This window comes from Neoarius graeffei, chromosome 23 (genome assembly GCF_027579695.1).
Source record: "Neoarius graeffei isolate fNeoGra1 chromosome 23, fNeoGra1.pri, whole genome shotgun sequence".
Taxonomy (NCBI): Eukaryota; Metazoa; Chordata; class Actinopteri; order Siluriformes; family Ariidae; genus Neoarius; species Neoarius graeffei.
In genome coordinates, this window is record NC_083591.1 from 2,480,016 (window position 1) to 2,492,968 (window position 12,953).

Genomic DNA, 12,953 nt, shown 5'->3' on the forward strand with positions numbered 1-12,953 from the left:
GTATGATTATATATATGCACGGTATGTATACTGTGCTCTCTCCAGTTCTGTTCACTCTCTACACATCAGACTTCAAATACAACTGGGAGTCTTGCCACATGCAGAAGTTCTCGGACGATACTGCGATTGGTTCATGATGGACAGGAGGAGGAGTACAGAAGCCTGATACAGGACTTTGTGTTGTGGTGTAAATCCAACCACCTGCAGCTGAACACTGGCAAAACATAAGAAATGCTTGTGGACTTTAGAAGGTCCAGGCCGACTCTGCAGCCGATCGCTATTGAGGGGGTCAATGTGGAGATGGTCAGGACCTACTGTACAAATACCTGGGTGTACTTCTGGACGAGAAGCTGGACTGGACAGTGAACACTGACACCCTCTACAGGAAGGGTCAGAGCAGACTCTACTTCCTGAGGAGGCTCGGGTCCTTCAGGATCTGCCAAAAACTGCTGCTGATGTTCTACCAGTCTGTGGTAGCCAGTGTCCTCTTCTGTGCTGTAGTGTGTTGGGGAGGCAGCATTAAGAAGATAGACGCTGGACGGCTTGACAGATGGTGAGGAAAGCTGGCTCTGTGCTGGGAACTGAGCTGGAGTCCCTTACATCAGTGGCAGAGTGAAGGGCCCTGAGCAAACTGCTCTTAATCATGGACAATGTTCACCAACCTCTGCACGGCACCATCATCAGGCAGAGGAGCTCGTTTGGTGGCAGACTGTTGTCCCTGCCCTGCACCACGGACAGATTCAGGAGGTCTTTTGTCCCTCAGGCCATTAGACTGTTCAACTCCTCCCGGCTCAGTAAAAACAAGACTCTGTGACTCTGCTGTACTCAGGACTAGTTATGCTGCTCTGTCATGTCCATTGCACTTCTCTGCTGCTTACATAGATGCACATTATATGCATTGATGGGTATACAGATTTTTTTTAGATAAGCTGGTATGTTGTACTTTACCTTATACTTTATTATTATATACTGCTATGTACCTACTTACTTATATATTATACATACTGATATATATATATATATATATATATATATACACACACACTAACTTAATATTTATATACTAACTTAATATTATATATTGTATACTATCACACTATTACATATACTATGTGTACTACTTTAACTATGCCTATCATGTAATATACTATGCTTTTTATCTACCATATACCACTAAACACGCTGCACATGTATGTAACTGTCCACAAAGTATTTGCACTGCTCATTACACTTATTTGCACTGTGACTGGTTACTGCCACCTGCACGACCTCACTACCTCCCACACTGAGAGCTGGATATTCTATTACTTGCTCTTATTGGTAATGTTTTATTAGTGTGCTTGCAAAAGCACACTACTGTTCTTCTTAAGTTTTATTTTTATTATTATTATTCCGTTTCACCCGTTTTTTGGATCCACTCCTCCTCCTAGGGCTTTCAAGATAGAGACACCGTTCCAATGCTGAAACATAGGGCCCGATCTGGAATGGTGTGCTTGTTAAAATGGTTGCACTACCCCTTGTCATTCGTTCGTTCGGTATTCCCGTTTTTCGGCAAAATTCTGTGCCATTGAAATGAATGGGTAGAACTTTGGAGTGATGTCATAAGGAGCTCCTCCACTCTAGTATGCTAGCTGTTAGCATGTTAGTATGCTAGTTGTTAGCATGTTAGTATGATAGCTGTTAGCATGTTCGTATTGAGGTATTTCACTCACGTGACCAAGTCATGTGACGCTGCCATTTTGGACGGCACGGCTCGAATCAGTTTGAATGCGAGGAAGGCGACAAACGAAAAACATAAAAGAAAAAGGAGCGAGATGCAGAAAACACCTTCACTATCCAGCGACGTAGGGCATTTACAGGGCGAGCAGAGGGAGAGGTATTTGCAAAAATTGAGGTTAGCAGGCTTAGAGAACGACGTTTACCTGCTTCCACCAGGATTGTTCACTGACGTACGGAAGTACACGAAGCCCTCGTCTTTACCTGACTTCAGCCCACATGATCTGTATACCTATGTCGTTAAAAACCCATCGCCATACACAGGTATTGATCTGAAAGCGTATACGAGTTTGGATGCCTACAAATATTTTGTGTCAGGCTGGGTAACATGCCTACATCAGCGGGTCGTCCCTGGAGCCGGTGGTCGCCATCTGATTACAGCTAAGGTTTGTTCACATTTTCATTTACTTTCGGTCCTCAGGATAAACAAAATGTTATTAAATGTCATTGAAATAACTTCTTAGTCTGTTGAGACATGGCCCGTTATAAATTTGCTGTTACCAGGCAATGACCAAGAACTGCATTATTAGGGTCGGTGTAGTTGTAGCAGTGTATTAGCAACTAGCTGTTAGCACTAGCTAATGTCAACAACATCGTAGCTGGTATGTTACTGTAGCAATATTTACGTTTAGTCATTTGGATGACTGTTAAAACCTTTCAGTCTCAAGTTTTTCCTTTACTGGATTTACTAGTTTACTGAGCTAGCGCGCTCGGCCAAGCCGGGAGCCATCGCGCGCTCTCCGGCCAAGCCGGGAGCCATCGCGCGCTCGCCGGCCAAGCCGGGAGCCATCGCGCGCTAGCTCAGTAAACTAGTAAATCCAGTAAAGGAAAAACTTGAGACTGAAAGGTTTTAACAGTCATCCAAATGACTGAACGTAAATATTGCTACAGTAACATACTAGCTACTGTTGTTGACATTAGCTAGCTTGCCGTCCAAAATGGTGGACACCGGGGCGTCACGTGACCCTGTGACGTCAGGTGAAATACCTCAATACTAGCTGTTAGCATGTTCGTATGCTAACTGTTAGCATGTTAGCATGCTAACTGTTAGCATGCTAACTGTTAGCATGTTAGTATGCTAACTGTTAGCATTAGCATGTTGACATGCTAGCTGGCATGATAACTGTTCTGCTAAGCACACTTTGCATTTTCTCTGCGGAAATGCAGTCTATTTTTTTTTTTTTGTATTTTAGTTTTTTATACGTATAGTTTTTGTGTTGATCTTGTGCAATGCGGAAATGTTACTGGATAGCTTGAATTTCCCTCTGGGATTAATAAAGTATCTATCTATCTATCTATCTATCTATCTATCTATCTATCTATCTATCTATCTATAAAAAACCTCATAAATATGAACTCCTCCCCCCACAAAACCAATGACTTTCAATAATAACCCTACTTTAAATAACTCATTGATGTTCGAGCCAAAATGATCAGCATTCGATTCTCTGACCGAGTCTCCTCTGAAAAAGATTCGCTCAAAAAAGAGTCGACTCTTTTTTTTGTGATTCGGCGCAGGTGACACTGCAGGTGATGGATTTTTTTTCTACTAAAAATCCGGATTTAAAGGTGATGGAAGCTGCAGGTTGGCTGTAATAAAGCGGCACGGTGTGTGTGTGTGTTCAGTCTCCTTGATTCTGTTTGGATGAATGAACTGGAAGGAGTGAGGAAGAGGAAGATGGATGGGAAGGAGCTCTCAGGACCACAGAAATACTGGAGATAAAACAGCTGCACAGCTGCAGTGAGGATGTGCTGCTTGTCCAGCTGTTTGCGCGGAGCATCTCGGACATGCAGTGGACTGTTGGTGACTCGTGAAAAGAGTCGGTTCATCCTTGAGTGAATCGATGCTCGAGTACCAGAGCTACAATCTTACAATTACCCCAAGATTCAATGTTTTTTTTTTTATCCCTTAATGTGCTTGAATCGTGGCATGTTAGCTGACTATTAACCAATTCATGACATCAATGTCTACAGAATTCGTTTGTTCTAAATTCGTTTGAATTCGTCAGAATTCGTTTGTCCTTCCAGTGCAGTCACTGATCCTCTGCTTTGACCGAACCTCTCTCTCTCTCTCTCTCTCTCTCTCTCTCTCTGTGTGTGCCAAACCCTCTGATGTGGAGATTCTCATTTGAGACAGGCTTCACGGTGTGGATATAAAAGCTGCAGTTCTGATCAACTTCTCACATTGACTGACTCTCAGCATCCAGGCAGTGAGGAACCTCCTGAAAGGGAAACAATCCAACTTGGACAAAACCCAAAGGAAGGAAGGAAGGAAGGAAACATGTCTCATCACTGGGGTTATGGCAGTCATGATGGTAAGACCAGATATAATTAATTAATCAGGATCAGAACAAATTGTTCTGTGGATTTTTTTTAAAAGATATTTTTCTAAATGTTGCCTATTTGCAAAGAAAAAAAAATCAATCTATCTGCAAAAATGTGCCTATATTTTACTTTGGATCATTTTTGTGTTAACTCAAAACCATTTGTTTCTGAGATTTAATAAACCAAACCAAGGAGACATTTCAATAATATAAATAATGATTGTCTTCTTTTTCTCACATTGGAAAATGGTTTATTTACTCCACAGTGCTGTTGGTTACAGAGTGCAGTGGTCATTTCAGGTTCTCCTGTTAGCAGATTTGTATAGCGATAACACTTTTAGAAAATACTCCTATAAAGAAATATAATCTAAAGAAATACACATTGTTTTGCATACCAGTGAAGAGGAGTATTATATTTCTTATTTGCATTTGAAAATGTGTGTGCATTGCAAACTAGAAATAGAATAATATATAATCTTTTTCTTGTACAGGTCCTGACAAATGGGCTGAGCACTTCCCAATCGCGAACGGATCTCAGCAGTCTCCCATTAACATCATCCCGAACCAGGCCCAGTTCGACTCTTCTCTGAAGCCACTCAAGCTTCAGTACAACCCGTCTATGAGCAAAGACATCCTGAACAATGGCCATTCAGTCCAAGTGAACTTTGTGGATGATGACGATAGCACAGGTTAGTGCATCCGTTGCTTGGCTACTTTGTAGTGCAACAAATCCATATCAGATTCATTTTCAGTCCTGTAGCTATAAAGGAGAAAATGTTGTGAAACTCGCAAACAAAAGGCACAAATTAGTTTCTGCTCTAGCAAAATTTAGACACTGTTCTGCCTCAGGCTCGCTTTTTTTTTCTCTGTCTTTAAAGTTAATAAGACAAAAAAAAAAAAAGCCCACAAATGTCTTGATTGTCAGAAAATGTAAATTTACAGCTTTCCTGTCCAGCTGACTGTTCAAAGTGCTGACACTGGAGACTCCTTCCATAAATGTTCATTAAACATCTAATTAAAGAAAACCTCCACCATATCAAAAGTAAGGATTAAACTATCCAGGCCATTCTGTTACAGGAAATTAATCAGCTTCAGTGTGGTAATAGTAACTCCATTTCTTCATGCCACCTCGTCTTTGGTTGTTTTCCTGCTACAGCACCACATATCGTGTTGTTTTTTTTTTTCCCTTATTACAGAGGTAGGAGCAGCGATGAACATAAAATACCAAGTAGTTGATCCACATTGTAGAAACAACTCGATGTTTGTGTGTCTGACGTTCTTTCATCCTCAGTAACTCAATACCTTTAACTGTATATGTAGTTAACAGGTTGAGTCTGTTTCTTGTTATTTCTGGCAGTTTGCATTAGAGCTCATGTCCTTATCAGTCCTCTATGTTTACTTCAGTCCTAATGCATGCTATTATGGGATGGAGAATAGTCAGATTACACTGCTCTTCATGCCACACTGCCCACGAATGGAGTGTGTCAAGAATTTCATTTTAAAAGAGAAATGTGTAGCTTTGAAACACTGAACCAACAATAAGATGCGAAATGATCCTTAATAAATGCCATCAATCAATAATGTCTCAGTAATTTATAATGTTGATGGTGCAAGCAAATATTTAGCTCAGAATCACAGCGTTATGCTTAGTTACAGTCGCTGGATATTGTGTCTTGAGTCACTGCTCTGAAGGACGTGTCACTACATGGGAAAAGAGAGATAATGTGTTCTATCTCTTGGGGAAAGCAAAACCATCCTGCTGTGGAGTTTGCTGATCTGCAAAATTTGGTCAGCTTCAAGTGACATTTAACCCAAACAAGAATGTGGCATAAAACTCGACAATGTCTCTTAAATCAAATGTAACATCTGAATACAAAATCCAAGTCTAACGTTTTTGTCAAATTATTTCTTTAGCACTTACAGTATCAGTGTGTTTACATTCTATACTGACTATCGTGTGTGTGTGTGTGTGTGTGTGTGTAGTTCTGACTGGTGGGCCCATCACTGGCACCTACAGACTGAAGCAGTTCCACTTCCACTGGGGTGCGAGTGACGACAAAGGGTCCGAGCATACAGTCGACGGTGTCCGGTACCCCTGTGAGGTAATGCAATATCCAGTACAACACACTGACCACACCCACCCTATTCCTTCAATAACCTGACCATTCCAACCCTCTCCTGTGAATACTAAAAGTACTCTTACCCTTTCATAGGTGTCAGGGCCAGTTAAGCAATAATAATAATTTAAGTTAAAAACAGTTAAAAACGAATGATGATAATTTAAGAACATAGAAAAGAGTTCCATGTTCTAAATCTTATGATGTGACATCACTATAGTGGTAACTATGGTAACTGACTGTGTATACCTTAGTTTCGAGTCAGAACACGGTGGAAGCAACACAGTCTTTTGACCGTGCGCCAGACCTTGTGATTTACCTTGTTGTTTTTAAGTAAACATTTTGGAAAGACAAGGGAAGTTGTCATGTCTTGTCGCTCGCGTGGAAAAAGTTTTTTTTCGACTGACTCTAGAAATGGTACAGTAACCAAGGAAGAGCTAACGGAGTGCCATTACAATAGGACATCTGACCACTCCCATCTCTCCTGCAGATATTTTGACTCCTCCCACCCTGTTCTGTAGATAACTCTGACACTAATGCTGTAGTCCAAAGTGTATAGACCAAATTATATCAAGACTGGGACAAGACTAAGACTTTGAGGAGTTGAGATCAAGTCAAGACCAAGGCAGGGTGAAACCGACCGAGTCAAGACCAGAAGCAGACCAGTGGGGGTGAAGGGGGCGGGGGAAGGATGACAAGGGAAAGATAATAGCCATTAAAAAAATTTTGAATTAGTAATAAGTCACGTTACTGGTTGCATTTGAAGCAGGAAGTTTTACATCCAATCACAGTAACAATGTTAACAAGTAAATCAGACAATACACAGGCAGTTTAGTGAAATCCCTGCAGTTGTGGTCTTGACCCGTCTTGAAATAAAATCCTGAGTCTTGGTCTCAGACATGGAGACAAGACCGAGTAAAAACATGGTCGATTCCAAGACGAGACTGAGACCTTCAAAAAGTGGTCTCAAGACCGATCTCAGGTACTACAGCACTAATGCTGACCACTCCCACCCTCTGCTGTAGATACTCTGACCACTCCCACCCTCTGCTGTAGATACTCTGACCACTCCCACCCTCTGCTGTAGATACTCTGACCACTCCCACCCTCTGCTGTAGATACTCTGACCACTCCCACCCTCTGCTGTAGATACTCTGCACTCTCAGAAAATAAAGTATATTATTGTACTGGTACCTTTAGGGGTACAATGGCTTGTCACTGGGGCAGTATTTAAAATAAATATTCATTTGTACCTTTTTATATACGCAGCTTAGGAACATATACATACCTTTTTGGCCCTAAAAAGGTACACATAGTTACCTCGAGGTCCAATAATGAGCCCTAAGGGGTACATTAGTGTAGATTGTACCTCAGGGTACAGAAACAGCCTCCTACTGTACCCCATTTCTGACAGTGTGACTATGGTAACAATAACCGTGGGAACTTTATTCAGCTACATATTTTTATCTTTCTCAACTTCTTTCACTCTGAGCTACGCCAGCACAGATGATTTCACCACAAACCACAATGATGCCTCACCACCCGTTCACATCTCTTCATCTTGCTTTGTTTTTTTGCCCTCAGCTGCATCTGGTGCACTGGAACACCAACTATGACAACTTTGGTGAGGCTGTGAACAAACCTGATGGCTTGGCAGTTGTTGGAGTTTTTCTGAAGGTCAGAGTTTTAATCAAAGCACCACATCTCAGATGATTCTCACAAGATTTACAGATTCAGCTCCGTCATGTCTAACTTGTTCCTTTTTCTTCATCTCAGATTGGTTCTGCCAATCCCCGACTGCAGAAAGTTCTGGATACCTTTGAATGCATTAAAGGAAAGGTAACTCTCCGTGGATTCCTTACTACTTTGCTGCTTGTTAGGTCATAAATACAACATTTGGTGACTTTTTTTGTTCTAAATCTCTCTCTCTCTGTTTCTTGCTCTCTTGTTTTCACTCAGGGTCAGCAAACCACATTTCCAAACTTTGACCCCAAGAACCTGTTGCCGACCTCTCTGAATTTCTGGACATATGAGGGTTCTCTCACCACACCACCCCTGTATGAAAGTGTCACATGGATTGTCCTGAGAGAGCCAATTAGCGTGAGCTCTGCCCAGGTACGCAGTTTATCCAGTCTGGGAATAATTTGGCCAAAACTGCTAGCACAGCTAGCGCCTACCAAGTAAAAAAAAAAAGACAGACAGTCTCACTTTGCATAGTTTTATAGTTACATTTGTTATTGTGGATGCATAAGTGCCTTCAGACTCACAAGTACGGCAACATGTGGTGCACTGAGACCCGGATGGTGAACCCAAAATGGTGAAAATGTTGCGTTTGCGACGCTGCACACTTCTCACCCTCAATGGTCACCATCTTGGCTACATAACAGTAAGGGAGGGGCTATTTTCCACCAACCTATTTTCAGCCAGTTGGGGGCGGCATGTCATCAATGCAAAAAAAAGACCTTTAACTTTTGAGAGGTAACCAAAAAAAGCTGACAGATTTTTTTTTTTGCGGGTAATGTGACAATCGCGGTCAAATATTGCGATCGTCATTTCTGATGAATGCAAATCCAACCTTCCATGTTGCATCTGAGACAACACTACACTGTCGAAATTTACACACTATGCAAGTACATAGTGTGCACACTGTACTACATGGAAGTGTACTAACGGAAGTACGCGAATTAAGACACAGCGAATGTTAAAGGTCACCACAAGATTAACTTTTAAAATCTAAAACTGTTCAAATTCGATGTGTGCTTGGCCGGATTATAATAAATCAATATAACTTCTAATTAGCAAAAGAAATCTAGCTTCAGTATATTTAAGCTAATTCTGCTATGTAGCTTGAAGTGATGCTTAATGACAATTTTTGACAGTCTTAAATATTTCATTTAATTTAATGCAGTCTTAGTTATATATTTTTAGGTGCCTATTTTTTTTTTCGATGGCAGTCATAGAGATGGAGATCTCATCTCATCTCATTATCTCTAGCCGCTTTATCCTGTTCTACAGGGTCGCAGGCGAGCTGGATCCTATCCCAGCTGACTACGGGCGAAAGGCGGGGTACACCCTGGACAAGTCGCCAGGTCATCACAGGGCTGACACATAGACACAGACAACCATTCACACTCACATTCACACCTACGCTCAATTTAGAGTCACCAGTTAACCTAACCTGCATGTCTTTGGACTGTGGGGGAAACCGGAGCACCCGGAGGAAACCCACGCCGACACGGGGAGAACATGCAAACTCCGCACAGAAAGGCCCTCGCCGGCCACGGGGCTCGAACCCGGACCTTCTTGCTGTGAGGCGACAGCGCTAACCACTACACCACCGTGCTGCCATTTTCTGACTTATTTGACAGTTAATATGAATAAATCCATATGTACACAGCTTACATTAATACTTGCACACTTGGCATGAGAGGCCATGAAGTGTTCATCACACAAAAACACAGGCAGGGTCGTGACTGGTGTTTAGCAAGATTAGATTATCTAAACATTCACTGAAGTAAGCACAAGCATCACATACAGGACAGATCTTTTTCAGCGTGGTAGCTGAACCTTTTCCTGTCTAACATCTTTCACAACTCGTATCATCTTTTCCTCTCACGTAGTCACCAGCCAACTGGCAGCGCAGGTTCTGCTAGAACATTCCATCACTCAGGCACTCAACCGTGTCCGTGGTTAAGGTGTCTTCTCCTCAGTCCTACAGGTGTTACCGAAATAACCTTGATATTTTAATTAAGTTCATTTTTTATGTTTACTATAGTGTATAAGGAGTGTATAGTGTGAGGTCAAGGTGACTGAAGCTCTCAGGAAGTGAGTAGGGTGCATTTGGTGCAAAAAAGCACGTGGGCTGAGCTCTGCAAGTTTCCTGTAAGTTTATTGATCTCACACAAATACGGGGTGAAATAAAGGATCGCATGTTGTGTGCGTGTCAAAGGTCAAAGCTGAGACTAGGCCTTTCAGTGTCAAGTGGCTGTACATGTTTGTACCTGTAGTATTTGTAGACTTGCAGGGTTTTCAAAAAAAAAAACAAGATTCAAGTACAAACCCATAAGCACATTTTTTTTCCCTCCGTCTCTTCTTTTTTTAGATGGCGAAATTCCGCTCTCTGTTGTTCAGCTCGGAGGAAGAACATCCTCGCAGTATGTTCGATAACTACAGACCCCCTCAGCCCCTAAAAGGACGCAAAGTTCGTGCCAACTTTAAGTAAACTGCAGATTCAAAAACATTTTTCTTTTTACATTTGTGATTGTGTTTCAGATTGTGGTGTGTGAATGTTCAGGGTGCAAAGCACGATAAAGAAGAAATCTTTTGATGAAAAGTACATTACAATGTATACGACTTTTTCACTTTCAGAAGCAGGTACTGAGAACTAGAGAAAACAGATAAAGAAGATAAATATTATTGAAGATTGCTAAGATTTAAAAAAATGTCATGTTTTATGATCGAGTTGAACTCCTGAAAAATAAATTGATATATTTAAACATTGTACGAGTGACTTTTGTTTGAGAAAAATAATAATGTCATCTGAAGCATCCACATATTCATTATAAAGCTACAGCAATCTGGTGTCTTTGAACAACTGAAACTAACTGAAGCTTTAATTTCTTAATGACAATGATGATTGATTTTGTTTTGTCATGTAATGCCGTCCTTTCACCTGCTAATTCTTTAGTCATTTGTCATCTGTATTATACAAATGGCTACTGATTACAGCACACAGAAACGTCCTTCGGACCCTCAGGATTAAATGATTCAGTCAGTGCGTTTACATGCACATCCAAATCAAGCTGCTGTCGGTAATCGAGCTAAGGGTCCCAGCAGGGGTGCCAGAGAAATCCAATCCTACATGCACACAAGGAAATCGAGCTATTGTGTGAGGTACATTGTGCACCTGAGCCACAGGTGGCGCTACACGCCCCATCGTGTTGGTACACTTCCAGTTGTCGTCATGAAGAAGAGCTATTCAAGAGTATAAACAAAGTTATCAGTTCCGTGTTCACAAGAAGAACGACGACGAGGACAGCAACATCGAGAGATGTTGTTCCTCCTGACCTCTTCTGCTGCTCGCTACTACTACTGTTGTCATGCCGACCGAGGCTGTTGTGTTTCCCGCTTGTGGTCTCGTCACTCGTCACTTCCGGAAGGGGCAGTGCTGAAGTAAGTAGCTCGACTACGTAGCTCGATAGGGTTTACATGCACTAAGTAGCTCGGCTACAATTGCATAATCTAGGTCGCGTAGCTCGATTACGAGAAATCCAGTTCGGTTCGATTTCAGCCGAGCTAAGGTGTTTCCATGGCATTTAGAACTTCGATTTCAGTCGAGCTATGGCAGAAATTTGATTTTCTCTATGTGCATGTAAACGCACTGATTGACTCATTTGAGCAAGCTCTTCTGAATATTATTTCAGAATTCAAAGAAAAAACAATATAAATGATGGATTGGCTCATTAAAAAAAACCCATACAAACAAACTGTGTTTAAATTTGACCTAATTCATCAGTTTCTGATTTCACGTCTAAACATATTAGAAAAGATAAATACTTCGAATAATGAATTGACTCATTTGAACAAACTCTTCTGATTTCATCCAGATGAATTAGTTGCTGTATTTGAATTCTTCAGTAATACTAAATAATACAGTATGAATGATGAATTGTGTCATTTAAACAGCCTTGTATGAATTGGCTCAAATGAATCGGTTGCTGTATTTAATTTCTGAAAGAATATAAAATAATAAAAAATGCTTTGAATAAGGAGATGACTCATTTGAATCATTTGAACAAACTCTTCTGATTTCATCCAAATGAATCAGTTGTTGTGTTTGAATCCTTCAGTAATAGAAAAAGAATATAATGTGCTTTAAATAGTTAATTGATTCATTTGAACCAACTCATCTAAATTGGCTGAAATCAATCAGTTGCTGCATTTCAATTTTGAACTAATATAAAATGATATTAAAAAAATGCTTTGAAGAAGGATTTGACTCATTTGAATAATTTGAACAAACTCTTCTGATTTCACCCAAATGAATTAGTTGCTGTATTTCAATTCTGAACTAGTATAAAATAACAGAAATCATGCTGAATAAAGAGTTGACTCATTTGAACAAATCTGGCTCAGTTTGCCTCAGTGAATCAGTAGTTTCAGTGAAATCTGATAAAGAAAAAAATATAGTGATATGAATCTGTTGCTATATTTCCTCTGGTTGTTCTCTAACATGTATGTGTTTGTTTGCACTGTTTGCTCAAGCACTCATTACCAAATGAGGGATTATGAAAGACTCTTTCATTAGGCTTTGGCCCACATTTCTAGATGCCATGTGTCACTTCTCAGTAGTGCATTGACACATGGCTGGTGTAGAGTGTGTGTGATTGTGGCGTTTGTCCTTTTTGACGTCTCCGGCAGCTTTGCTTAGTCTGATCATGAATAGATTTAGTCAGAATCAGTTATGACGGCATGAGACACATTGAGAACGCTGGATGAAAACAAACAACAAAAAACTATGTTGTGCTCAGTTGGAAATAGACTGCAAAAGTTTGCACATGCACACTTTAAAAAAATAAAAGTCAGAATAAAAAGTGGGCTCCAATGTAATTTATAATCCCGACATGTGATACGAATATGGACTCCTTATCAACTCCTTATATCATATGATTCAAAAGATTTTTTCATATTCAATTATCTTAACACGACCAGGACGAGGTCGGTGCATACTTCTGAG

The 12,953-nt window shown here is 40.7% G+C and overlaps 1 protein-coding gene across 1 annotated transcript; it reads left to right on the top strand.

Annotated features, from left to right (window-relative positions):
• Window positions 1-3,415: 3,415 nt before the first annotated feature.
• Window positions 3,416-10,713, top strand: cahz (carbonic anhydrase). Its single transcript, XM_060905600.1, has 7 exons — window positions 3,416-4,091; window positions 4,592-4,789; window positions 6,084-6,202; window positions 7,802-7,894; window positions 7,994-8,056; window positions 8,177-8,332; window positions 10,320-10,713. The coding sequence occupies exons 1-7, from the start codon at window positions 4,058-4,060 to the stop codon at window positions 10,437-10,439; spliced, it is 783 nt and encodes a 260-aa protein (XP_060761583.1). The 5' UTR covers window positions 3,416-4,057; the 3' UTR covers window positions 10,440-10,713.
• Window positions 10,714-12,953: the final 2,240 nt, after the last annotated feature.